The sequence below is a fragment of the Notamacropus eugenii genome, chromosome 1 (assembly GCF_028372415.1).
Source record: "Notamacropus eugenii isolate mMacEug1 chromosome 1, mMacEug1.pri_v2, whole genome shotgun sequence".
Classification (NCBI taxonomy): domain Eukaryota; kingdom Metazoa; phylum Chordata; class Mammalia; order Diprotodontia; family Macropodidae; genus Notamacropus; species Notamacropus eugenii.
The window spans coordinates 1,995,160-2,022,957 of NC_092872.1; the positions used below are offsets into that span (position 1 = coordinate 1,995,160).

The 27,798-nt window shown below is 41.6% G+C and overlaps 1 protein-coding gene across 3 annotated transcripts in view; it reads right to left on the bottom strand.

Moving 5' to 3' along the window:
* NISCH (nischarin) overlaps positions 1–25,274 on the bottom strand; it is a 46,152-nt gene extending 20,878 nt beyond the window's left edge. For 2 of the 3 annotated variants that reach the window (XM_072650048.1, XM_072650053.1), the window contains exons 1-8: positions 25,011–25,273; positions 19,165–19,248; positions 18,194–18,376; positions 6,317–6,365; positions 5,032–5,195; positions 4,411–4,506; positions 2,963–3,058; positions 795–947 (exon numbers count right to left, since the gene is read on the bottom strand). In XM_072650048.1, coding sequence (XP_072506149.1) covers positions 795–947; positions 2,963–3,058; positions 4,411–4,506; positions 5,032–5,195; positions 6,317–6,365; positions 18,194–18,376; positions 19,165–19,248; positions 25,011–25,109 — 924 coding nt within the window. In that variant the 5' untranslated portion in view covers positions 25,110–25,273. Of the gene's footprint in view, positions 1–794; positions 948–2,962; positions 3,059–4,410; positions 4,507–5,031; positions 5,196–6,316; positions 6,366–18,193; positions 18,377–19,164; positions 19,249–25,010 lie in introns of all 3 variants that reach the window. The other variant, XM_072650039.1, reaches the window with a different exon arrangement.
* Between the last annotated feature and the right edge of the window lie 2,524 nt (positions 25,275–27,798).

Genomic DNA, 27,798 nt, shown 5'->3' on the forward strand with positions numbered 1-27,798 from the left:
CTGATTTTCAACTTGTAATCATGTCAAATGACTAAACTGTCCACATTCTCTGACCCAGTGGATCCCATGACTGGACAAATACCCAAGGAAGTCAAAGACAGAAGCAAAGGTCCAGTATATACCACAGAACTCACAGCCTGCTCTTTGTTCTAGCAATAAAGTTGAAAACAAAGTGAGTGTCCACTGATTGGGGAATTGGGGGAAAAAAGCAAATCTGTACATGTAGGGAACAGATGATATTATACAGTAAGAAGTGATGAATAATGAATTTAAAGAAAAATTTGTATGAAATGATACAGAGCAAAAAAAAAAAAAAAAAGCAGAACCAACTTAACAATACATGACTAATAACACTGCAAATGCAAATCACGAAAGAGAAGTTCAACTCTGAGTGAAGGTCCCAGGGAGCAGATAATGAAACGTAACTCCCCCTCTTGGTAGAGGTATGGGGTCCTAAAGACAGATGTTATAAACACTGTCAGCTACAGTCACTGTACTGGAAAGGCTCTATCTGGAAGGGTGTGTGCAAAATGACTGGAATGTAGGGGCAAAGGGATAAATAAAAGATATTTTTTAAAAATTATTTCATTCTAAAATACATTCTCCCTTATACAAACAGCATATGGAGTCTTAAGGTCTGGTCAGCCTACGTGCTTCATAATTTTGGCAAACCAGAGAAATTCCCAAAGACCCAACCTTTTCAAAATTCATTCATTTCACAAATATTTACTGATTCCCTCACTCTGTGTAAGGCCTGCCCTTGACAACTTAAACGGAGATTTCGAGATTCTTACCACAGAGTCGTCAATCTGTGAGATGCTATTGTGACTCATATCTAGGGTCGTTAACGCTCTCCATGTTGGAATGACCGCTGTGACGGCGCAATCGGGACGCGCACCCTCTGGCTCCCACTCATCAAATTCTGAGGCTTCGGGAACAATGATTTCCTGTGTAAAACCAGTTTCAAATATCTATGGGTGTGTAGTGAATGCCTTCCTTCAAAACTCGTCATTATAACAATCACTGAAAAGTTTAAAGACTCCTATTACAAAAAATAAAGATTTCTATAAATCCTAACACAAAGAAGCTCCCAATAAAACAAAGTTCCAAATTATCTGCATTAATGCCATCTTGATAAATTGAGAAGTTTTTAAAAAACCTATTTGTGAAGTTTAATAAGTAAAAGTTTCCTTTTCTGTCTCAAATCTCAAATCATTACAAAAGCTATCTTTTGGGCCTTGCTGTTACTATCAACAGCTTCCTCTGGCTTAAACGGACTAAAGCTTACTACGTGTGTGACTGGTGGCATCACGACCTTTTAGAACACCATGGACTTTTATCAAGTACTCAGTGAGCAGATGACATACCTTTCACCAAAAATTCGCTAGCATGATTTTACGGTAAACACTTTGTTTATACTTCACCAATTCCCCCCTAGCCTTGGCTTTATTTCAATTCTAAAACCAATGGAACAGAGCACATCTAGAACAGAGGAATAAAATCTTTGACACGCAAAAGCAAGGTCACGAAATCTTTTCTACTGCTTACAGAAAACAAAGCAAAATTTCTTTTGTAATAATTTGAGATTTGAGACAGAAAAGGAAAAAAGCAAAATAAAGCAAGATGGGACCATCTAATAGCTGCCCAACTTAGACTCAAAGCTTTACAGCTGAAAGGGACCTTGGAAACTAGTCTAATCTTGGAAATCTAATTAGGTTGTTTACCTGAGATCTATAACTTCGGTTGTTGTTGGTTTTTTAAATATTCTGGAAACTGTATTTCAATATAATTGGTTTCCTTTTTAATCCTATGTGTATACATTTAAAAACATGATTATGAGAAGGGGTCTATAGGTTTCCCCAGACTACCAAAGGGGTTCATGCCACAAAAGTGGTTCAGAACCTCTGCTCTAATCTAATTCTTCCTTACTATAGATTGTGTAACCAGTGAAACTTGCTTGAGTCACACAGGGAGACTTGGTTAGACTCTCCTTACAATGTGTTTCTCTGCCTAGAACACAAAGGCGGTCTTTTCCACATACAACTCCAATGAAAGACTTTTCACACATGCCCCAAATCTGTGCAGCAAAGACACACTTTTTTCATACTTGGAGAAGGCCTCATAAATTAATAAGACAATTCCAAGTTTAAAAAAACAGAAACCTTTTAAATTCACTTACAATACCTCTCCTGCTAAGTCAGAACAGAGTGCCCTTAATAGCCAATATCCTCTGCATTTGTCTAGGATTTGATCCTTTTTCAAAAGCTTCCACCTCCCATGACCTCATTTGTTCCACCCTGAGCCTCCCTTAAAATTCACCAAGAATGAGAAATGAACGTGGTCATTTAAGCCTGTACTGAAGCTAATGACAACATTTATAATCCAATTTGCTTAAAGACACCTCATTATACTAGGAAAAGTCCTAGTCGTACTTACTTTTAATAATCTAGTTCAAGCTAAAGTTATATGATTATCAAACACCAACATATATTTTTCACTTTAAAAAGAAAAACTGTACAAAATTTCATTAAGTATCTTCTTAATACCACTCACTGACTTAAATGAATATCCATGAAGTAATTCTAGGGAGAAATAAAATAATTTAAGTTAGACTGATCAATGTGATCATTACAACCTAGAATAAGGAAGATCTTTTGTAATTAAGCAGCTGAAGCTAGCTGTGACTTGCCCAAGGTCATATGACCAATTATTAGCAGGACTGGACTAGGACTTGAGCCTTGAAATTCTCAGTGTAGTGCCCTTTCCATTGTACTAAATGCACAGATCAGAGACAGGGAAAGGGTACTTATTTCAACCACCAATAAAACAGAGCTGTAAATAACAGCTGCCCAGACTATGCGCGACCTTCAACTTTCCTGAGAAGCACAAGCTGAATTTAACTTTGAATAAAATTTGAGATTCCTTTGGTGATTTTTCAGGACAGAAAAGGACATAAACTTACTTTCATTGAGGTTGCTGAGAAACGGACACTCAGTGTGGCTAAGGTGCGTTTGGATGAAATCAGTCCTTTGATATGCTTTGCATCACAATGACTTATCTGTTTAAAGAGACAACATAATTCATGAATTCCTTTTCCCTTACAATGAACAGTGCTATGAACTGGAAGGCAGGAAGCCAACAACTCAAGACCTGAGTCACCTGAGTCTCTGCAGAGACTTAACACCAAGTGAACGTTTTCTAAAAACTCTCATTCTCATGTTTAACAGTAAGCTTAGGGCACCCATGTTACAGGGCTAACAAAATACCATCATCCATCAGAAACGTGACTGAGTGCAAATACCCTCTTCATCACACTAATGACTGAAAGCACATCTGGATTCATGCAGTATGCCCTTGAGTGATGACAGAAGAGGGAGGAGAATCTGGAGCGAGAGCCGCACTCTGTTCAAACTTGCCCATTTGATGACACTCATAACAACCTTCATTTTGGCAAATCTGGGTCAGGCCGCCTGTTTCCACCTAAGTAGAAGCTCCCGACACCATATTCAGGGCTGGAAGAACTATGTTTCACAACAAATAAACCATTCTTACAGGTCTCTGAAACAAACACAATTTCTGGTCCGTGGTTAGTCTGTTATTTCTTTGTAAATATAATTTTCTAAACTAGAACATAAAGGAGTTCACACATTATTTTATGAAGGACTTTCTTAGACAAGTAAGTATTAAAAACTATGTAATTCAATATTAACACGAAGTACTTCTAATAAGTGTCAACTCTCAAACGATAAATGTGAACAATTTAAAATGGTAGAAATTCCTACCCCATCAAAAATTTCACACAAAATAATCAGGATAAGCTGTGAAAACCTGACTTAGGGAGGGCTGGAAGTCCTTTTATTTTTTTAAATAAAACAAAAAACTTTTTTTCAATTAACAAGCATTTCTCTTTCCTACCTCTTCCTAATTGAAGAAAAAAAAAGTTGTAACAAGTATGCATAGCTCATCCAAGTGAATCCCTCTATTAGCTGCATCCTAAAAATGTACACATCACTGGGCAAAATGAGTCCATCACTCCTGTCAGGAAGTGGGTAAGAGAGCTGGCTCCTTCATCTGTCCTCAGGAATCACAGCTGCCTGTCCCTTCCGCTTCTCAATCTTCATACTCAGGGTATGAAAAGATTTGTGCATAAATCACCTCATAGGCAAAGCACCAGAATGAGCTAAGTGCTTATCTACTTTTAAACTTGATTGAGATGAACATTTTGCTTTCAAGCACCTTTCTGCTAGGGTAAGGGGAAGAGTAAAAAAGATGCTAAATACCTAACAAAATTTATGTGTCACCTGAAAACAAGAAATATCTTTTGGTTAAGGTCTGCTACTTGATATAAAAATGAAGATAATTTCTTCATAATTCTCAGAATCTTATAAACTATATCAAGGGAAACCTTACCTCTATCTGATGAAGAGACTTAAATATTGACAAATCAAAAGGCAAGAGATGCTCCTGAATGTTGCTGGTGCCAAAAGGTCCTCCTGTACCAGATACCTTAGAATTAAGAATTTCATTAGGCATGATGCTTTATAGGATCCCCCACAAATGTTCATGTCATCAGTGTTTATGTTAGCTGCCAAATTCAATAGGACTGAATCAGACTTTTCCAAACAAAGCTAACACCAGCTTTAGCTGAGCTCTGCTGTGAAGTGTTCATTTTACAGTGAAGAATTAGACAAGTTTGTGTGTTTAATAAAAATAAAATAAACTGAGCTAGATTAGGCCGGAGGTCAATTGTGAGCTCCAGCTGCCACCTGGTGCTCAGCAGGGAGAGTACACAAGCATCTCAGCACATCCTACTTCTTTTTAAACGCGACAGAAAGTTTATCAGCTTGGTCAAAAAATAAGGAGACATTCAGGATGCTTAAAAGTTCATTTTCCATGAACAATCTCTACCCGACCACAAAATAATAAAAATAAATTCTTACCTAGTTAAATAGCCATGGCATTTACCCAACTCCTCTGAAACTTACTAACAGATCACAGGAAGATGGGCAGTAAGAGGAGCTTAAGAGTTACCTTCAGGTATCGGAGTCTACAGGTAAAGTCCAGAATGTGGCCCAGGTCAGTCTGGGCATCTCCATTAGCACAGGTGGGTTTCCCCTGCCGGAGCTGCTGAGTGATCGCATATAACTGCAACGGCCTAATGGCAAAAACCTCTCCAGCCACCAAGAGCTGCTCGCCTGAGAACCAAGAAGGAAGTTAGATCCTATTAGGAAAAGTGTTTTAAGCAACGTGCAAGTCTGCGGCACCCAAGCCGCTTGGCTGCTCTGTTGCCTACTGGAGGCCCAGGAAGGTGCTATCGGAAGATACCTTCTATGTATACCTACAAGAGACAAGCACACTAAGGCTCAGGAAACCCTACAATCCACAAAGGAATTCTGTTTTGTTGCTTGTACACCACCAGGAAGAGGGCCACTAGATGGTACAGTGGATAAAGTGCTGGTCCTGGAATCAGAAGGACCTAATATCTGGCCTCAGACATTTTCTAGCTGTGTGACTTTGGGCAAGAAACTTAATCCTATTTGCCTCAGTTTCCTCTTCTGTAAAAGGAGAGAAGGAAACGGCAAACCACTCCAGTTTCTCTGCCAAGTGAAGGCCAAATGTCAGATTGAAACAACTGAACCTCCCCACTCCCCCCATCAAAGGATGGAGACACACACACACACACACACACACACACACACACACACACAGACATACACACATGAAGTTGGGGTAAAGGGAGGACGGACAGTGAAAGGTCCTGAACTTTTGACATCACTGACAGGGTTATTCCAGGATGAGGAAACTCCTTCTACCCATATATGCTGGGTCTTTTTCTGCAACTCAGTCTTTGATTTTTAATTCCCCTTAGCCCATAATTCTCAGAGTTACCTGTGATCATACCAGCCAGCCTGTGTTGGTCAGGATTTGAACCTGGGTCCTTCTGACTCCAAATCCAGTTCTTCATTCACTATACTACACTATATTTCAAAGGGGTAATAATAGCTCATAAGAAGTAAAAATTCAGGAATGGTTTCCATAGAAGTAGGGTACAGCTAAAACACACAAACTGTATCCAAACATTTTGGAGAAATGATTTGTTTTAGGGAGATTGAATCTTCAGCTGTTGTCACCAGGGCCCTTATCAGTTGGCCTGTATGTCTATATTCACTTAACCACTAGTTAATTAGGGGCTGGGCAGGATCTATTTTATAGAAACCTGTCTGAGGTAAAAGAAAAATAATAATCCATGAGAAAGAAAAGTGACCAGAGCACTAACCACGAGGGCCGGTTAAAATGTTTTTAAATTTTCCCTTACCTTTGTGAAAGAGTTCCTCGGCTAGAGCAGCAGTGATGCCGTTTATTTCCTGAAAATAACAAAACAAAACAGTGGTGGTGGTAAGGAGGACCCCCACATTTAAAACAGACTTAATTAACTTAATATTCACCCAACTTTAGGCATTCCCAAACTGGCAGAGGAATGAATACTTGCAAAATCCCTAAACTGTTCAAATTTTGGCATTATAGAAAATGAAGCAAAATTAAGGCAAAGGTTTTAAGCTGTAAGCGTTTATGAAGGTTAAGACAGACTGTGGTAGGTAAACCTGCAAAATGTGTTTAAAAGACAAAGGGTGAAGAAAATGCAATCCTCTAAGGGCAGCAATTCAGTAACCACAGCCTAAGAAAGCAGGCCCAGGAAGGAAGCTATTACGTACCATTGCAAAACAATACAGTGCTCCTCAAGGGGAGCAGGAGGGAGCTGAGGAGCAGGAGCATCAACAGGGTAGATTTTTATACACTTAGTAAGGAAGCGTGCATGTCTCTCCAATAATAATAGTCTGACACTTTAAAGTTTATATACATTCGCACCGAATCCTCCCTGATAGTAGTACACTCATTTTACAGATAAGGAAACTGAGGCTCAGAAGTTTAACGGACTCGTTCATGGCAACACAGTAACTCTCAGAGCCTTTTCCGGCTTTCACTTCAGCACTTCCCCACACTCACACTAAGTGAAGAACCGCAGCTCCCCACATCTGACCAGAACAAGTCTGAAAAGCTCAAACACTTCCTTGAAGGTTCAGTCTCTCAGCATTTTTCCCAATTTGGAAATCAATATTCATGTTTCTAAAGGGATGAGCTGGGATTCCTTTATTTACACTGATTCTGGAAATAATGAAGGAGAGGTACAGTAAGGAAATGCGTCGAATATAATAGACCAGGTTTGGGCGCGAGGCTCCTCAGGGGTCATTAAGAGAATGTCAAATAATTCAGAAACATGGCTATCAGTCCCATTTACACATATTTCCAGAAAGGGAACGGTTTCTTTATAACTTGTACATTTTCAATCATCTGAGTTTGTTTTAATATTTTTTGTCTCACAAAATTATTGCTTTCCATTTGGTCCACTCTAATTTTCATGAAGGCCGTATCTTAGGTTAGGTTCCCCACCTTTCCCATTCTTTCCTCTATAGCTCTCATTTAATTCATTAATTCATTTAATATTACTTTTTATATCTCACTTCATTTCTCTCAGGTGCTCCTGTGGCCAAGCCACTCTCCCGAGGCTCTACTTGGACTTCAATTGTAGAGTGAATTCTTTACTGCTGGGTTTATATCTTGGGCTTCTTTCCACCAACAATTTCTTCATTAGGTCCAGGGCATTTTTTTTACTCTCTGCTCCAACTTTAACATCTTGACTGAATCTTTGTTCCCTCCCCTATCTGTGGAAGAAGTGGGCCTCACCTTGCAGGTTCCTGGAAACAGTGGCTAAATGCTGGGCCCTGCTCTCTGCAGGAATTCCTGGGTTTTGACTCAGTCTCCTAGGGATTCAACTTGGGTTCTGGTTGGAGCCTCCACCTTCTCCGGTGTATCTCCCCTCAGAGACCCTAAAGTTTCCGGCAGTGTTCTTGTGCAGCCAGGGGCTGAATGGGGCTTTTTGCTATTTCTATCTGGTTTTCTTCCTCACTGTTCCTTCTAGTACATTTTAAAAACTTTACTGAGGCATTTGTGAAGGATCTGGCCTCCTTGAGATCCCACCATGTCACCTTAGCCAGAAATGTGATTTCTGATAACTTGTGGATTTTTGTTAAAATCTTCACTGAATGGAAATTCACCCTAAGGGTTAATGTATTAAAATCTCTTACAACAATTAATCCCTACTTTCCACAGCAGAAGCAGAGCTGCTAGTCTTATCACAGGACTTTAGAAGTGAACAGGGCCTTAGACATTATCTACTATAACTGCTTCATTCTATATGTGAGGGCCCAGAGAGGCCATCATAACTTGTCAAGTCTCCAAAGGAGGTCCGCTAGTTTTCTACTTCTGTTTTACAAACGAGGAAGCTTTGGCTCAGCAAGCTCAAGCGGCCTGCCTAAAGTTCCACAGGTGGCAGAGAGGTCCTCTGATTCCCACACACCTGGCTCTTTCCTCTGGACCATGGTGGTTCAAATTAATGGCAGAGTCATCATCTTCTTTAAAAGAATTTTGCATATGAAGAGGAGAGACAGAAAGGCTTCCAATGAGAAGCTATCCGGATATTCGCCACACTAGAAATTATTTCCAAGATAGTTATTTCTGAACAGTCTCATGACTAGGAAACAGCTGCAATCCTCAAAAATGCAGGAGTCAGAAGGGAAATCCAAAGGGGAATCAATACAATAGACATTCCAGTCACACACTAGGAAGATAGCATTAGGAAAAAAATTTTAAAGATAACAGACAATATTATTTCTAAACAAGAAATTTGCTTCTGATAAGATAAAGTGGACTTTAATATCTTTTCACAGAGTTCTCTAGAAGGAAGAAACAAACGACGGATTGCCCAGAAAGCTTAGATGATCCCAAAGGTTTTAATGTTTTACTTCAAACAGTTTCAGTTTTGTATTTAATCTTAGTAATCACAGCTAAGATAATACCTTCCCTTAAGTGAAAAAAGCAAGCACGACCGACCCTCCTACCAGGGCAAAGGCTTCATCATTTTCTACATTTAGAGCACTTCTGTCAAAAGCAGTTTGGAAACAAGCCTGGGTGGGTTTTTTGGTTGTGTTTTCTTTTCAGCTGATTATTTTTACAGGAAATGTTTGCATGTAAAGATAATTTCTTTTGTTCAGAACTAAGATTTTGATGGTGTCAGAAGCTTCAGGTGTGAACGCCGCATTCTTAAGAGCAATGGCCTGGGTGGCTCTGAGAGAATAACAAAAACAAAAATGGTGACAGGTAGAAATTACACACACAGCTTTAAACTTTGCAAAGTGGTTTGTATTTATTATTTAATTTGCTTCTTACAAGAGCCCTGTGAGATAGGTGCTATTTTCATTTCATTTCACAGATAAGCAAATTGAGGCTGAGAGAGGTTACATGACTTGCCCAGGGTAACACTATTAATATTTATCGAAGGCAAGACTCCCGAGGCCTAGCCCCCTATCTACTATGCCAGTCTTGCCTCCCAATACATTCATGATTGAGATACAATTACCAGCAAGAGATAAAATTTTGTAGACAGTCAGTAGAGTTTAAAAAAACTTTTTATATTAACCAACCATCAGGCATAAGAGAAAAATCCATCCCAACCCACATCTCCAGTCCTCTTACCACCATCCTCCCCAATCCCATCCCACCCACCTCCCACTTCAACTTCTGATCCCTCCCCATTTAGGTTTTTTAAAACTTTCGATCACTCAGCAACTTCTGCTTTGAAGTTCACAGCATCCAAATTTTCTACCCCACTCAGATCATCCTGGCAGCCACAGCATGCCCCAGATTATCCACCTCACTTTCTTTTCAGTATCTGGTTCAAAGACTTCCACATCCTTGCTGACCCTCCCTCTAGCTCTCAAACCCCCCCAGGCCCCAAGCACTCTCTTACTGCCCCCTGGCCCCACTTAGGAACCCCAGGGACAGAGCCCATCCACAAACACTCCACTTCCCTAAGTAAGAAAGGACATTCTCTCCCTCACCCCTCCTACACCCATGCTTTGCCCTCCTGGAGATCTCTACCCACCACTTCATGACCTCTGCTCTCTCAAGTCAGCAAGTTCACCTCTCTAACTGTGCTCTACTCTCAGATCCCTTGAGCCCTCGTTCCATCATCCTTCAGACCTTGCTTGCCAAGTCTCTATCCTCAAGTACTCCCACTATTCACCTCTGTTCATTGAACTCGCAGTGCTGCTGAAGAACAGTCTAAGTTAAATTTTAAAAATATATTTCCTTTTTAGCTTTCAACATTTACTTCCATTAGACTTTGAGGTTTAAATTTTCTCTGTCTCTCCTCCCCCTTCCCCAAGATGGCATGCAATCTAATATAGGCTCTACTCAGACAGTCCTATTGAACATATTTTCACTTTAGTCATGATGTAAATAAGAATTAGACCTAATGGGAGGAACCACAAGAAAGAAACAAAACACCTGAAGGAGAGCCAATAGTGCACTTCCATCTGCATCCAGACTCCAAAGGAATTTCTCTGGATCCCACAAACTTTTCCAAATCTACTCCCTCAAGCTTCTCACTCCTTCCATCCCCTCCCCAACAGCAAAGGGCTTTGACATCCTTCAATGGAGGATTTTCTTTCCCCCCTCATCCCAAAATCTCTTGAATCACCCTCCCACCCTCTCTTCCTTTTCTCCTGGTCTTGACAATAAGACAGACCCTGTCCTTACCAAGGCCAACTCCTCTACCTGTACCCTTGATCCCATCCCTCCAGTCTTTCCCAACAGATGGCAATCCCAAGCACCCCTTCTCTATATAACCTTCAATTTCTCCCTATTACCTCCAACCTTGCTCAAGCTTCCTTCACTGTTTGAAAACAAAACACCAACCCCCCTCCCACACCAGACCCTACTATGCGCTCAAGCTACTGCTCTATATTTGTTCAGCAAAATTTCAAGGAGTCTGTGCTTGCTGCTCCTGCTTCCTCTGGCTTCTGCCTTCATCATTTTCTCCAGGTACCAATGACCTCTTAATCGACAAACACTTTCTCAGCTCTCTGCATACTCTCTCTCTTCCTCAATTTTTCATCTCCCTTGTGGTTTTTATCTAGATGACTGCTCATTCTCAATCTCATCTACTGCTTTTCATTCCTATCAGACTCTCCAGCTGGAGACGTTCCTCTTTCTCCTCTACACAACTTCACACCATCTCACAGTTTTCCTTACTAAATTAGGGATTTGTTACTTGACTATGATGTGCATAGTGAACACATCGAATAGGGTGAATAAGAGTGAATTACAAATGTGGCTTCCAAACCAGCATCAGGCAGGTGCATGTGGAAGGCTGATAATCAGTGGATAACTATGCACGTGCTGCCTCTTGACAGGTCTTGTAAAGCTGTTGGTAGGAATGAAACTGCAATGGATCGCTTTGGACAATGGACAACTGCTCAGTGAATGCTTCTTAAAATGAAAATCAGCAAACCATAGTAAATAGAATACTCAAGCTGAAATCAGGAAGACATGAGTTCAAACCTAACCACACAAACCTGTGCAAATCACCTAAACTCTAAGCCCTGGCTTTCTCATCTGTAAAATGGGAATTAAAGTACTTGTAGTATCCAACTGACAGGAACATTACAGATAATCACAAAACGTTAGAACTGGAAGGGAATGAAGAGGCCATCTGGTTCAAACTGAATTATGCCATTTAATCTACCTGGGCCTCAGTTTCCTTCCCTGTAAAATGAGGGGTTGGACTATATGGTTTCTGAGGTGGGATTCAGGGCCAGATCTCTGAATGACAATGCCCTATGTAACACACCTGACAAGTGGTGACCCAGCCGCTTTTTTGGACAGCCCTCACTGTGAGCAAGTGTTTCTTTACATCCAGGCTCTTTCAACTTTTGGCTGAAAAGGTACCTAATAAATGCCTGTGGATTTCTCTCAAGGAACAGAATTTTATTTACAAGTTAACACAAAAGACTTGTACTCAAGACCATAGGAATTAACCAAAACTACAGTGAACAGCCAGTAAGTGAGCTTTCTCTCAGAGACCTGCTAAGTCTGGGGAAATCACAGTACTGCTGAGGATGGCTCCGGTGGTAGGTAAGCAAGGATGGCATCCTCCACAGCCGTGTTCCTCCTTGCAGGCTGTCTGCCTTGTTGAGTGAGATTATTTTTATGCCCAACCGTTTATGTGTGTGTTTCCACCTCCTTTGACCAGTTCAAGTGAGGGTGAGGTTCAAGTGTCACCCTCTCTCCCTGTTCGTATAGACAGACTCCTTTTTGCACACCCCCATTATAAGATACTTAGTCTGGAACATTTTCTAGATGTTTGGAGGAGTTATAGGTTGGAAATCAGCTGTATTTCTTTTTGCTACTCTGCCATCTTGACTCTCCCTCAGTCCTGTGGTTTAACTATCATCTCTGTAGAGATGACTCCCAGTTTCCCATCTCCAGCCCGTCTCTCCTCTAAGCTTCAATCCCACATCACCAATTGCCTACTGGACATTTCAAACTGGACATCACAGAGACACCTCAAACTCAGCACATACAAAACAGGATCCAAATATTTCTCCCTTACTCCCCTGAAACCTACACATCTTCCAGACTTCCCTATTTTTGTCAAAGGCACCATCATTCTTCTCATTTTCCAGGTTTGTAACCTTACTGTTATCTTTGACCCCTCACTCGCTCTCACCTTACACATATATCCAATCAGTTGCCAAATCCGGCTGCTTCGACCTCCACAACATCTGCACCTAACCCCTTCCTTCTTTCTACTCACACACCCACCACCTCACCTCTCATTCAGATGACTGTAATGGCCTCCTAAGCAGACTCTCTACTCTAAGTCTCCCCTCCTCAGTCCATCCTTCGCAAAAGTGATTTGCCCTGAATGTTCATGTGACCCTGACACTCTTTTACTCAATAAAATCTAGTGGCTTTCTATTACCTACAGAATTGAAAATAAACTCCTCTGTTTAGCTCTGAAAGCCCTTCCCAACCTTGTTCCAAACTATTTTTTTCAGCTTCACCATCCCCTTCTGTCGTTCTGTGATCCAGTCAAACTGGCCTTTTCCCTCTGTCACCTAATACTCTCTCTCTCATCCCCAGGCCTTTTCAATGGTTTGGGCCCCAAGCTGGAAATGTATCCTTACCCTCCAACTCACAGAGTCCTCCATCTTTCATCTATACACAGTTCAAGCACCACCTGTGGATGAGATTTTTCTTGATCCCCTCACCTGTCAGTGTTCCCCCTCTCAAAGTACCTTCTATTTATTCTCTATCCTTGATTGCTTCTTGGTTAGAATGTCAGCTCCCCAGGAGTTGGGATTGTTTCCTTCACTGTATCCGTATCCTGAGAGCCTAGTCAATCAGCCAAGTTAACAAACATTTGCTAAGTGACTAGCACATGCCAGGCACCCTGCTAAGTGGCAAGAAGAGTTTCTGCTCTCAAAGAGAAGGCATTCAAATGGAGGTGACAACATGTAAATAGCAAGGCATACATAGAGATAATAGATGGGAAGTAATGTGCAAAGGTGTGCTCTTTGTGAGCACAAAGGGTGTCATTTGGTGTGTCTAGCCCAGTGCCTGGCACCAAGGAGACAATACCTGGTGATTGATTTGGAGAGATGTAAGGTGTGTGCGTTTGTCCTTCGTTGCCGAAGAAAACCATGCCATCAGAGAAACAATGACATGACTTGCACTTGACTTTGAGTGAGGGAAGGCTGTGCAGGTCACCAGCCCCACTTCTCTTCCAGAGTCATCTGAATCCAGTGACCAGATATTCCTCAGGATGAATGGAGATGACCCAGGATAAGGCAACTGGGGGTAAGTGACTTGCTCAAGGTCACACAGCTAGTGAGTGTCAAGTGTCTGAGGTGACATTTGAACTCAGGTCCTCCTGACTCCTGCACTGGCACTCTACCCACTGTACCACCTAGCTGCCCCCAAAGAGATATGTAAATACAGGATGTGAAAAGAAATAAATTTCATTATCTGTTATACAGTAAAGACAGAGCTGTTCCTGTCATCAGCATTATTCAGATGAACTCACTCAGAACCAGTACAGTAATTTGGCTGCATGACTTTTTCTCGTTAGGGGAGTTTTCCTCCTCCCCATTGTGTAGTTCTATCAACCAGAAGACAACATTCTAGTTAACTGTTATGCTGGCACTCACTGGCCAGGTTAAACAAATATCTCCAAAGAACTGATTCTTAGCACAAAATACTGAACAAGTATTTAATAATAAATATTAAAAACAAGTTTGAGGTTCTAGTTTAAATAGGCTCCCAATCAAACCAAGGAAAATGACCCATGTGCACAAAAATATTTACAGCAGCTCTTGCTGCAGTTACAAAGAACTGAAAACAACAGGGATGGGTGCTCATGTATTGGGATATGGCTGAACAAGTAATGGTGTATGAGATATAACGAAGTACTGCTGAAACATAAGAAATGAGGAAACGGTCAATTTCAGAGAAACTTGAGAGGAACTGTTACTGAGTGACTGAGCAGAACCGGAAAGACAATTTATATAACTACGTTATAAAGAAACATAAATCAGGGAGAATTGGGGAACTTTGATCAATGCAATGACCAAACATGTTTCTAGAGGACTGATTATGAACCTTACTTAATCACCTGATGGACTCAAGATACAGAATGAGATATTCATGTCCAGACATAGCCAATTTAGGAATTTGTTTTGCTTGATCATGTATATTTTGTTATGAGAATTTTGTTTTTCCTTTTTCTCCCCCAATAAGAGAAGCAGAGGGGGATGGGAGGACAAAGGGGGTCAGGGTAGCAGAAAATTGAGAGGGTCACTGAGGTATTTTTTTAGGTCATTCTGCAGCTTGGTGGTACTGTGGATAGAGTATTGAACTTGGGAGTTGGGAAGTCCTGAATTCAGCTCCTGTCTCAGCCACTTACTTGCTGAGTGACCTTGGACACATCACTCACAATTTTAACTTCAGTTTCTTTTAAAATTAGAATAACACCACCTACTTCACAGGGTCATTGTGAGGCTCAAATGAGATAACATGTAAAGTACTCTGCAAACTCTAAAAGCACTACATGAATGTTCTTTTAAAAAAAATTAGAAAAGAAGCTGAAGGCCAGAAAGGTTACAAAAGGAAAATAGCTTTGAAAGCAGCATTTCCATAATATACTTCAAAATAAAAACAGTCCACACAGAGATTTCTGTTTCACATACAATCTTATCTTTTTGTTCTATTATGTATATACAAATGGTTATTCCATTTTAAAATTCAGAATGTTTTTAAAAAACTAATTTTTAAAAAATGTTTAGGAACATATAGTCAGATCTCCCTTAGGGTCCCATTCCAATGCTGCACTGTGGCATGGAAAGGAATCTGAGATCTGAAAGATGATGCCAACACAGTCCAACCATGGAGGTTCATTCAAAGAGTGAAGTATTAATAGGAAAGCTGTGTGTGTGTGTGTGTTCGTCCCTCATTGCCGAAGAAGACCATGCCATCAGAGAAACAATGACATGGCTTGCACTTGACTTTGTTTTGAGCGAGGGAGGGCTGTGCAGGTCACCTGCCTCACTTCTCCTCCAGAGCCATCTGAATCCAGTGACCAGATATTCCTCAGGATGACTGGAGATGACCCAGGATGAGGCAACTGGGGGTAAGTGACTTGCCCAAGGTCACACAGCTAGTGAGTGTCAAGAGTCTGAGGTAAGATTTGAACTCAGGTCCTCCTGACTCCTGCACTGGTACTCTACCCACTGCACCACCTAGCTGCCTCTATTAATAGGAAACCTTTGCATTCATAGAACCATGTTTCATACACATAGCTTCTAAAGTGTTTTCAATCCCTTTTAAGCAACAGAAGACCATGTTAATGTACTCTCTTCTCATGTGGACCTTGTAGTAACAAAAGCAAGTGAAGGAGAGATCTCAAAAGCAAACAGGATATCACATGTTCTCCGATATCAAAAAGTCACAGGCTTTCCTCAGTTCTGTTCCATCCATTGCTACAATACAGCCTTATTACACTGATTTTTAATTATCTTCAATTTAATAACTTTTAAGTTTGTCCCCCAAAGTATCAGATCAATTTCTATTCACACTAACCAAAGAATATCAAGCACTTTCATAAGGGAATTATAATTTTCACTCTCCTTCAAAGAAGAAGTCTGAAAATTTCACAACAGGAAACTAGTTAACCACAGGCTATGTGTAATAAGAAATGTGTTGTACTGGTCCTAAGCATGAACTCTCTCTGCATGCATATATATATATACACACACATACACACACACGTAAATATGTACATATGCATATTTCAACTGCTTACTGCTGCCATCTTTCAAATATTAAAAATTTAACAATATAAAAAACTCAAACATGAGTTTTGTCAGCAAAAGAATATCAGCAAATATCCTTCTGTTTCCAAGCACAATAGTCTGTATTTATAACTAAGATGGTGTAGTGCTAAGTTACTTTTAAAATAACTCATAATTCTAAATCACTGTTCACTGGAGAAATGCAAATTAAAACGACTCTGCAGTACCATCTCACATCTATCAAATTGGCCAGCGTTATAGAACAGGAAAATGACAAATGCCGGAAGGGATGTGGAAAAACCGGAACGTTGTTTATGGAGCTGGGAACTAGTCCATCCATTCTGGAGAACAATTTGGAACTATACCCAAAGGGCTTTCAAAGTCTGAATACCTTCCGACCCAACAATACTACTACTAGGTCTGTATCCCAAAGAGATCAAAGAAGAAGGACCCATTTGTACAAAACAGATATAATAGCTCTTTCTGTGGTGGCAAAGAACTGGAAAGTGAGGGAGTGCCCATCTATTGGGGAATGGTCGAACAAGGCATGGTACATGGCTGTGAAGGGATACTCCTGTGCTAACAGAAATGTTTGCAAGATGGTTTCAGAAAAATCTGGAAAGACTTCTATGAACTGATAGAGTGAAGTGAGCAGAAGCAGGAGAACACTGTATACGGTAATAGTAATGCTGCAACGATGATCTACTGTGAATGAATTAGCTATTCAGCACCACAATGACCCATGACAACTCTGAAGGGCTCGATGAGAAATGCATCTACCTCCAGAGAAAGACTGACGGGATCCAAACGTAGATCCAAGCAGACTTCTTTTTAACTTTATTTTTCTTGAAGATTATTTTTTTGGTCTGAGTTTTCTTTTCCAACAGAAATAATATGGAAATGTTTTGCATGACTGCATATGTATCAAAATCTATATCAAAATGCTTGCCTTTTCAGGAAGGGGGAAGAGAAAGAAGAGAAAGAATTTGGAACTCAAAAAATTTTTAAATGAATATAAAAACTGTTTTTGCATGTAGTTGGGAAAATATATAAAATTTTAAAATAAAACAAAAGACTTCATAAGCATGAGAGGTGTCGGGTGGCTGCGTAAGATTCTGGAACACTTGATTCATTGAAATGACAATTGGCTTTTTTTCCAAATAGCGAACCATGAGAAGTGATGGTTCTTTCTTAACATAAAGCCTAGGTAGCTTTGGAAGACATTAGATTTGTAGAAGTCGTTCTATGAAAACCACTCCATCTGTAAAGAACATTCGTGTTCTTCCCTCACCATCTCAATAGCTCTGAGTCTGGCAATGATCCCTCAATTCTGCCCAGTAAGTACGAAGTAAAGACTGAATCGTTATGCAGCCAAGGCCATCCAGGAGCTCTCTGACCCTCGAATCTGACAATCAATACCACAACAATGAATCATTAATGTTTTAAATCAGGCACCAGTTCCATTAAGAGGATCATTTAAATTTTTACATTAACAAAACCAAGTGAGCTATTTAAAAGAAGTTCCAAAAACACATCTCTGCTCCTTCCAGAAAGTCCTCCTGGCTTGGACATCTGCACTTATCTTCAATTACACAGAATGCATGGGGACAGGGAGGGGGAGAGAATCCTAAGGGTTGTTTTAATAAATCTGTTTAATTTGAAATAAATATGCTAAACCAACCTCTGCTGCCCACACTCGAAAATCAGACTTCGTTAACGTTGCTCAGTCATTCTCCCCAGACAGGCTAAGCCAACATATCTTTCACAGCATTTGAGATTTGGCATACACCTCTTTGCGAACTCAAGGCATACCAAGTACAAAAAGATCACAGAACCACAGAATTTAAGAATTAGAAGGGACCTCAAAGACCATCTCATCCAACCCACAATGTTCACACAATGCTTTTCTCCCTCATCCATAAGCCCACAGGAAAGAAACTTACATATAAGTGAAAATGTAAAAAGTGTGACAACACTTTAGGTGCAGCAACAGGGAACTTTGTAAGAAGCGTTTGCAGGTAGACTTCCAGATCTTTTTGTCTTTTCTCCACCAGACTTTTGGAATTTTTTCCAATTATTTTTTTAGGAGGAAGTAGGTTCTTATCAATCTTCTTTTCAGCAACAAGCTATAAGAGAACACACCCAGATTAGCATCAAATAGTTCTGGTTCTCTTGGAAAGGAGGCTGAAAGCTTGAAGAGCAGCACTCCGCCAATCTTTCATAGTCCCTCATCCCACTGTGGGACAGAATGACTGAACTATGGCTCTGGGAATCAGAGCACCCAAATCTGATTCCATAAACCACATCACTAAAAACACCTGCACATTTCAAGGTAGGAACGCCATTGGGGAGCCTTCAGTTACAGTCACAAAAGCAACACAAAACTCAGCCCCAACCCCCCACAAGAACTTTCTGAACTGAAGCTTCCTTTAAAAAATTTAGATAGAAAGCAACCCAGGTGAAGGGATTTCTCTAAAGGAAAACTAGAGCAAGATCGAACACTGGGCTAGGCAAAGTAGACACAAAGGTGTAAAGGATAAAATCTGAGTAGCTAAGACACATATACCAGAACAAAAACGCCAAATCCCTAAATTATTTCTGTCCAGCCCATTCTAACGATAAATAGATCATACTTGGGAGGGAGTGGGGGGTTAAGTATCTAGTGAAGAACTCAATATACACACTCTGGATGAACTACATAAAATTTCAAAGCACTAAAGTATTTTTTAAAATTCTGGGAACAACATTTAGGGAGTCAGTTAATTGTAGCTTTTCTTTAGTAATATTAATGCACGTTGCTTCCTTCAGTTAAAAAAAAAGAGGGAGAAATAAACTCTCGACTTTTGAAGATGCTTTTCCCCTCAAACAGTGTACAACCCAAGAGAACAAAGATGTTGCCTTCGAGGGATGTTACCTTTTCATGTAGATCGTGGAAGTCACTGTAACGATGTTTGACTGTCCACTGATGGCTGCCAACAGTAACTTGGATTATATAGACCTAAAAAGGAAATCAACAGTAACATGAAGGAGAGATCCCCTGCCCCGTCCAGGTCAGAGCGACAGGTGTAACATTTAACAATCCCCCCTAGAGATAACAATTCCATATAAAAGAGTGACAAGACCAAGTTAGGACTAAGTGACTTAGACTCTAGGTACACCTGTCTAGATCATGCCTTCTGAACAGCCTGCTTTTCTACATCTTTCCATTTTTGAATTTCAAATTATACACACACGTGCATAGATACACATATACACGTACACACACACATTTATATGTACGCATACATGTAAGTATATAAATGCATACATGTGTAAAATGATAAAGACACATACATTTTATTTGCTCTACTTTTCTAAAATAGAATAATAGTATGAAAACCAGGCCTATGTTACAAGAAAAAGGAGGGAAGTTTAGTCAGGGAAAACTACGGAGTTGAACAATCCTTCCTTCTTCATTGTGAGGAAGCTAAATTTGATTCTCCAGACTTCACCACCATGGTCTCCTTTTCTGCTCCTCTTCATATGTAGTCTTACCCATTAGCGTGGAATCCCCTTTCAGGGACAGACTGCTTATTTCTGCTTGTAGTTCTATCTGTAGCTCTTAGCACCAGACCTAACACACAGTGCTTAATAAATACTGGCCAAATTATGAAATGCAAAATGGATAACTTTGATTACATTAAACTGAGAAGTTTTTGCACAACCAAACCCAATGCAACCAAAATCCGGAGGGATGTAGTAAATTGGGAAAGAATTTTTACAGCTAAGCTCGGGGATAAAGGCCTCATTTCTAGAATTTATAGAGAACTGATCCAAATGTATAATCATACAAGTCATTCCCCAATTGATAAATGGTCAAAGGATATGAACAGGCAATTTTCAGAGGAAGAAATTAAAGCTATCTATAATCATATGAAAAAATGCTCTAAATCACTATTGGTTAGAGAGATGCAAATCAAAACAACTCTGAGGTACCACATCACACCTATAAGATTGGCAAACATGACAGAACAAGAAAATGATAAATGCTGGAGAGGATGTGGGAAAGTTGGAACACTAATTCATTGTTGGTGGAGCTGTGAGCGCATCCAACCATTCTGGAGAGCAATTTGGAACTATGCCCAAAGGGCTACAAAAATGTGCATACCCTTTGACCCAGCAATATCGTTACTAGGACTATATCCCCAAGAGATCATAAAAATGGGAAAGGGTCCCACATGTACAAAAATATTTATAGCAGCACTCTATGTAGTTGCCAAAAACTGGAAGTCAAGGGGATGTCCATCAATTGGGGAATGGCTGAATAAATTATGGTATATGAATGTAATGGAGTACTATTGTGCCATAAGAAATGATGAACAAGAAGACTTCAGAGAGGCCTGGAAGGACTTATATGACCTGATGCTGAGTGAAAGGAGCAGAACCAGGAGAACTTTATGCACAGCAACAACCACAGTGTGTGAGAGTTTCTTCTGGTAGACTTAGATTTTTGTAATAACACAAGAACTTCTTACCAAAAAAAAAAAAAAAAAATCCCAATGGAGGACCTCAAGGCAAAATGCCTGCCACACTCAGAGAGAGAAATATGGAAGTCACTCACATATTGTAGCAGATCATGTTTGTGTATGTGTATGTGTTTGTGTATCATGTTCTGATTTGTTATACGATTTCTTTCATTTATCTTAGTCTGACTACATAGCATGACTATAGTGAAAATATACTCAATAGGAAAGTATATGTAGAATCTATACAGAATTGTATGCAGTCGTGGGGAGGGAGGGGGGGAGTGGGGAGTAGGTGAGGGGATAAAATCGCAATTGTATGGCAGTGATTGTTAAACATTACAAAATAAAAAAAAAAATAAAATAAATCCCATTTAAAATTAAAAAAAATAAAAAAATAAAAATAAATAAATACTGGCCAACTTGCTTCCACAACCCACAACTGAACACTGCACCAATGCCCTGGGCAGTTCCCCAGCTCCTGCAAACAAGCACCCATGTGAAGGCCTTCTTGCCAATCAGACCTGACTCAAACCATTCACCTAATACATAAGCAAACACAACCTTCCTAAAGGCCAGCTCTGATCATGTCGCATCACTATCTTCTACTTGCCTGCTAAAATCCCAGTTCTGAGTCTGGCATCAGAGGTTTTCTACACTCTTTCCCCAACCTATCTTTCCAGTCTCATCACCCATCTCTGTGCCTTTTACTTTACACCAGTCACAGAATTTCACAGCACAATACTGATTTCATTGAAATCTCTGAGATCTATCAGATTAGCTAACATAATGGAAAAGGAAAATGGAAAATGCTGAAGGGGATGTGGAAAAGTTGGGACACTAATACACTGTTGGTGGAGTTGTGAGCTGCTCCACCCATTCTGGAGAACAATCAGGAACTACACGGAAAGGGCTATCAAATTCTGCATACACTCGGAGCCAGCAATACCACTACCAGGTCTGTATCCCAAAGAGATCAAAGACTACTTGAACAAAAACCTTTATAGCAGCTCTTTTTGTGGGATGCCCATCTGTTAGCAAATCATTAAACACACTGTGATAGAACACTACTGTGCTACAAAAATGACAAGCAGGATGTTTCTAGAGAAACCTGGAAAGCCTTATACAAACAATGCAAAGTGAAGTGAGCAGGACCAGGAGAACACTGGATACACTAACAGCAACATTGTAACAATCACCAAGTGGGAGACTTGGCTACTCTGATCACAAGAATGACACAATACAATTCTGAAGAACTCATGATGAAAAATGCTCTCTACCTCCAGTGAGAGAACTGATCAAACTGAGGGCAGACTGAAACTCACTTTTTTCTCACCTTTTTTGTTTTCCTTGCTTTTCTTTTTACAACACGTTTAATATGGAACTGTTCTGCATGATTTCACATGTATAACTGACACTCATGTTGGGTGGGGAAAGGCAAGAGAAGAGAATTCAGAACTCAAAAAAAAGAATGCTAAGAACAAACAAATTTACTTTAAAAATAACATTTCCTTGTCAAAAGGAAGTAGGTCTTGTCAACATTCTTATGGAAGGCTGCATTTCTTCATATTGGCTTTCCTTCTTGAGGCAACTGGGTCTCTTCCAACTTTAAAGACAGGGAAGCAGCTTGGTGTAATGGAAAAAATACTAGATTCAAAAGTTAGGTGGGAGCTAAACTTAAATTCTGTCTCTGACATTAGCTATGCGGCCATGCAGAAGTCTCTAAGGCTCAGTCTTCTCCTATGTGAGAAAGAAATAGTAATACCTTACCTGTAGTAGTTTGCAAAGTATGTGTCAAAGATTGTTGTCAGGCCCAAATGAGAATCTGGTAAAGTGCTTTATAAGCCTTAACGTTCTGTGTAATTAGCTATTATGATTATTAAAGTTCAATGTGATATAGTCTAAGAGATGTAGTTCAAACCTCTCATTTAGAAGCAGGGGATAAAGAGCTGGGCCTGCAGTCAACAAGACCTCAATTTTCCCTCAAATTTCAGCCACGGCTTAGGTGTGTGACCCTGGGCAAGTCACTTAAATTCTCCCTGCCTCAGCTTCCTCAACTTTAAAATGGAGATAATAACTGCACTTATTGTTTGAGGTTGTTGGGAGTATCAAATGTGATAGCTGTACAGTATTCAGCATAGTCCCTGGCACACAATAAGACCTCAATAAATGCCTGTTTCCTTCCTTTCTTCCTATTACATAGTGTTGGGAGGACCATATAAGAAAACACAGACCCATGAACAAGCTGAGACCTAGAGAAAAGGTGTGATACAGCAAGTTTATTCTCGCATTACAGCAAGTCTGGAAAAATAGGATTGTTCTTTTATGGTGGGACTGGAATCAAGATATAATAAAATCTGCCTTGTTCAGTGCAGCCAATAGTGTTATACATGTTAGCTCTTATTATTATCACACATCGATACCTGTAACTTTTGCTGCTATAAGGACATTATAGGTAAAGTAATATTTAAAGGATCTTCTGCAGACAGAAGAGAGGTCACTGCAGGATTTTGTTGGTCAGTGGCAAGTGAGGTAAGGGTGGCAAAGGTACACAATTAGTAAATGGTTTCCTTCCCTGAGGAAGGCCCAAAGTCTAACATTCTGCTTTCAGGGACAGTGTAGCAAGCTTAACATGTAAGCTCAAGACAAATGCCAAAGCCCTGGGTTAAGTCTCAGTCCTCTTCAGAAAAGTCCCTACATGGTAGTATTGAGCCAGGTTGCAACTGATGGATCTAGCAGAATGCATGAGGCAAAGATCATTCTGTATGGTTCAATCCACACCCACTCTAAACATCATCGGACTGCTGTCTTTGCTCCACATCCCTCAGCGCACAGGCAAGAAGCGGGATCTATACTGACGTCTAAGATCTTTCTGCTGCTAACCAACCCAACGGAAGATGCCTACAAGTATTACTGATAAAATCAAGACCACTTGGGAAGTTTTTCTGGGTAAAATTGAGTCACAACGCCTTCAAAGTGATTTAAAAGGGAGTTATCAAACATGAGAAATTACTCTTCATACACAACCAGGTCAAATTTCTAGCACTGGAGCAAGAAGACTGAGTTCAAATCCTGTCTCAGTCACACACCCCGTGTAACCATAAGGGGGTTAACAGTTGTTTTTAACCTCTCTGCACCTGTTTCTTCAACTATAAAAGGAGGTTGGTCTAGATGGGCTCCAGGGGTATTCCGGGTCCAAATCAATGACTCTCATCTATTTTACAAACAGAAAAGCAAGTTAAACATCTTAGAGATTACTCTGGAAAGAGAGCTTAAGGGAAGGGGCAGTTTTTGCCTTTCTTGGTAACCCTCATCACCCACAGCTGTTAACCCTAAAGGCACTCCTAAATTCTAACCCTAAATGCGCTGTTTCATGATTCATCCAGGAGCCAGCAAAGACGCTGATTAGCTCAAATCTTTAAGCTCTGGTAACTCTACAGACTCCACCCAATTGCTTCCCTAATCAGCTCAGAAAATGAGCTGCCACCACACCTCAAAATCACGTCAGAGCCTTTCAGATATCCATTCCTCGGTTTAAAAAGCAGTTTAAAGCGACCTGGGAGGGAACAGAGGCCGGGAATTAACGTCTCTCAGGACACAACATTCATTCCCAAAGGCTTGGAACTAAAGAGTTTAAAGACTGAGACTTGGAGAAAAATCTGCTTATAGCCTCAATGGAGCATGTTTGTCCTCTCCAGCATCCACTCAGGGTGGTGATAACCCCAAATCACGAGGCCCAGACTGTGGGAAACCCGGCCTCAGAGGGGAGGGGAAGGGGGGGCACCCCTTTCTCTAAGTTCCTAAGAATTTCCCCTTACGTCCTTCCCCAGCAGATACCTCCACCCTATTTCGCCTGGATGTGGTCTGTGCACACTTGCAGACGTCTCGTTCCCCCTCCCCCACCCCAAAAGACCGTGAGCTCCATGAAAACAGGGAGGCCTCTCTTGCATCCTCCAGGACTCAGTCCAGGTACACAGTAGGCGCTTAGTAAGTGCTTGACCCCTTCCCCCCTCCCCCAAGCCCTACTCCACCACCCTCATCACTCTCCCCAGAGCACCACTGAAATGAACAAGATTAACCTCCCTCCCGCCCCCGCCCCCGCCGCGCATGCGCGTCCCACGGACGGCTCGCAGGCCTCCAGTCCGGGTCCTTCCGCTTCCCCGGCCCGCCCCCGCAGCTAGGGCCCGCCTAGCCTCGGGCTCCGCGGACAGGGCGCTGCCGGAGGGCAGGACGCCCGCCCGACCTTCGGGCTCCTCACCGTGTAGTTCTCCACCAGCTCGGAGCCCGGGATGCGCGCTTCCTTGGCGGGCTCGGCCTCCTCTTCCTCAGGCCCGAAGCCCCTGGGGGCCGCCGCCATGGCCCGCGGAGGGGTCACTGACGCCTCCCTCTCCCGGCGACGCTGCTGCGGCCCTGGCCGCAGCCCCGGAGTCCGCGGAGGCCTCTGCCGCCACCCCGGGCCTGCCACCCGGCTCCGGCCGCGGCTTCCGCCGCCATATTTGTTTGCATCCGGCTCGTGCAGGAGGCCCCGCCCAACGTTATTGACAGCCACTGGACGCTGGCGGATGGGGCGGGGCCTGCGCCGGGGCGGGGCCTGCGCCGGGGCGGGGCCTGTGTCGGGGGCGGGGCGGGCCGTGATGGAGCCCTCCCCCTTCCCCGCCCCGCATGCGCACGGTGGCTTGGCGGTCACAGAAAAGACAAGCTGAAAGTGCAGACTGCCTACCCTGGCCCTCCTCCCAGCAGACCCCCCCTAGCTGGTCTCCCATACACTGCGCCCCCTGACTCTGATCGAGCCAGTCCTCCCCCGTCCTCCAAAGCCCCGGGAGGGCTTTCCCTCTGAGGGCGGGGGGGGATTGCTCTTTTAGGGCCCTAGAGAAGTGTGTCCTGTCACACTCTGCCTGGCATGACAGCTGTCCCTGGACCTGAGAGAAGGAAGGAAGAAGGAGAAACATGTCCTTTGTCCTTCTGTCAGTTATCTTCCCACGTTTCTTTTCCTTATGATAAAAGGAAGGTGATTACCCAAGAACCATAGGCAGAAATTGTGTCTGACGGTGCACACACTCTGCTGTCCTAGACCTCCACCTTTCCACCGTGAAGGAATGAGCATGGTTTGATTCCTTACTCAAAACCTCCATTGGTTTTTCGGTAATTCAGGGCATGGGGCAGATGATTAAATCTTCAGTGCTGTGCATTTACACCTCAGACGTAAGTAAACACCATGAATCAGGTGTTTACTCTGTTGTTCAATTGTTTAAGCTATTGTTTTCTTGATTATCTAGACTTTAAAACATGTTAATAATATAGATGAGGGGCAGAGCCAAGATGACAGCTTACAGGCAGCAGTCTAGCTGGACTCTCTCTCTCAACATTCCCCTCCAAATAAGTTTAATGCCTCAAATCAGATTTTGGAATAGCAGAGCCAACAAAAAGTCAGAAGGAGAAATTTTTCTGACCTAAAGAAACCTAGGAGGTTGGCAGGTGAGGTCTGGGTGACTCCAGGGTGGAGGCCTGTCCTGAGCACAGGCCCATGGGGGCAGCACCAGCAGCAGGTTCAGGAGCTCTCAACCCAGAGATGGTAAGGGAGTTGAACAACTGGTCAGAAAGACTACAAGGGACCTGTTGCCAGCACTGGGTACAGCTGGCATTGACTAGCAACTTTATCACCTATATGCAATTCTGGGTCCCAGTTCTAGGGTGGCGCACCGGTGGTTTTTCATAACGGAGCCCTTGTTGTAGTTCTAAAGCAGAGAGCAAAGTAGATTTGCAGCTGCAGGGGCGCTGGTCACATTTCCAAAGCAGAGAGGAGCGCTAGGCTTTGGAACTGCAGGGGAGCAGGGGACCTGGTCACAGTTCCAGGCCAAGAGGAGCACTAGTGCTTACGGCTGCAGGGCCAGCAGGCTGCCTTCCTGGGTAAAGATCAGAGAGCAGACCAGAAGAGCAGTGACCACACCTGTCCCTGGATCACACCACCTTGGAAACACCAAAACCTTGCAGACCCCTTGAACTAGCTCTGAAAACAGCCCCAAAAGCCTGAAGCTTGTCATAGTGCCTCCCCATCACAACATGAACAAAGCCCAATTTTAACCTAAAGTTCAAAGTCATGAAATAGGCTGGAAAAAGGAGCAAACAGAAAAAAAAACAAAACGACCATAAAAAGCTACTACGATGACAGAGAAAGCCAAGACATAAACTCAAACTTCTGCAAGGAAGCCTCGAAGAAAGATGCTCATTGGACACTGGTCCAACAAAAATTGCTAGAAGAGTTAAAGAAAGAGAGAAGAACGGAAGAGGGAAAAACATGAAAAGAAATGAGAGACGCAAGAGAATTAGGGAAAGAGAATTAATATCTTGGTAAAAGAGGCACAAAAATTCATTGAAGAAAAGAACTCCTTAAAGAGCAGAACTGACCAAATAGAAAAAAAGACACAAAAGGTCACTGAGGAAAAGAATTCCTTAAACTTAAAATGGGACAAGTGAAATCTAATGACTCCATGAGACATCAAGAAACAATAAAACAAGGTCAAAAGAATGAAAAAAAAAAAAAGAAAATGTGCAATACCTCCCTGGAGAATCAATTGACCTGGAAAATAGATTGAGGACAGATTATATAAGAATTATTAGACTACCAAAAAAGCCATGATTAAGAAATTATCAAGGAGAACTGGCCTGAAAGTTTAAATCCTGATAATTAAAAGAATGGAAAGAATCCACCTATTTCCTGAGAGATCCCAAAATGAAAACTCCCAGGAATATAATAGTCAAGTTACAGAGCTCCTAGGAGAAAATATTGCAGGCAGTTAGAAAGAAGCAGTTCAAATATCATGGAGCCATAGTCATGATCACACAAGCTTTAGTAGTTGCCATGTTAAAGGAATGCAGATCTTAGACTATGATATTTCAGAAGGCCTAGGAATTAGCATTATAACCCAGAATTACCTACCCAGCAAAAGTGAGTATGATCCTTCAGGGGAGGAATGGATATTTAATGAAATAGAAGACTTCTAAGCATTCCTGATGAAAAGACCAGAACTGAATAGAAAATTTGACAT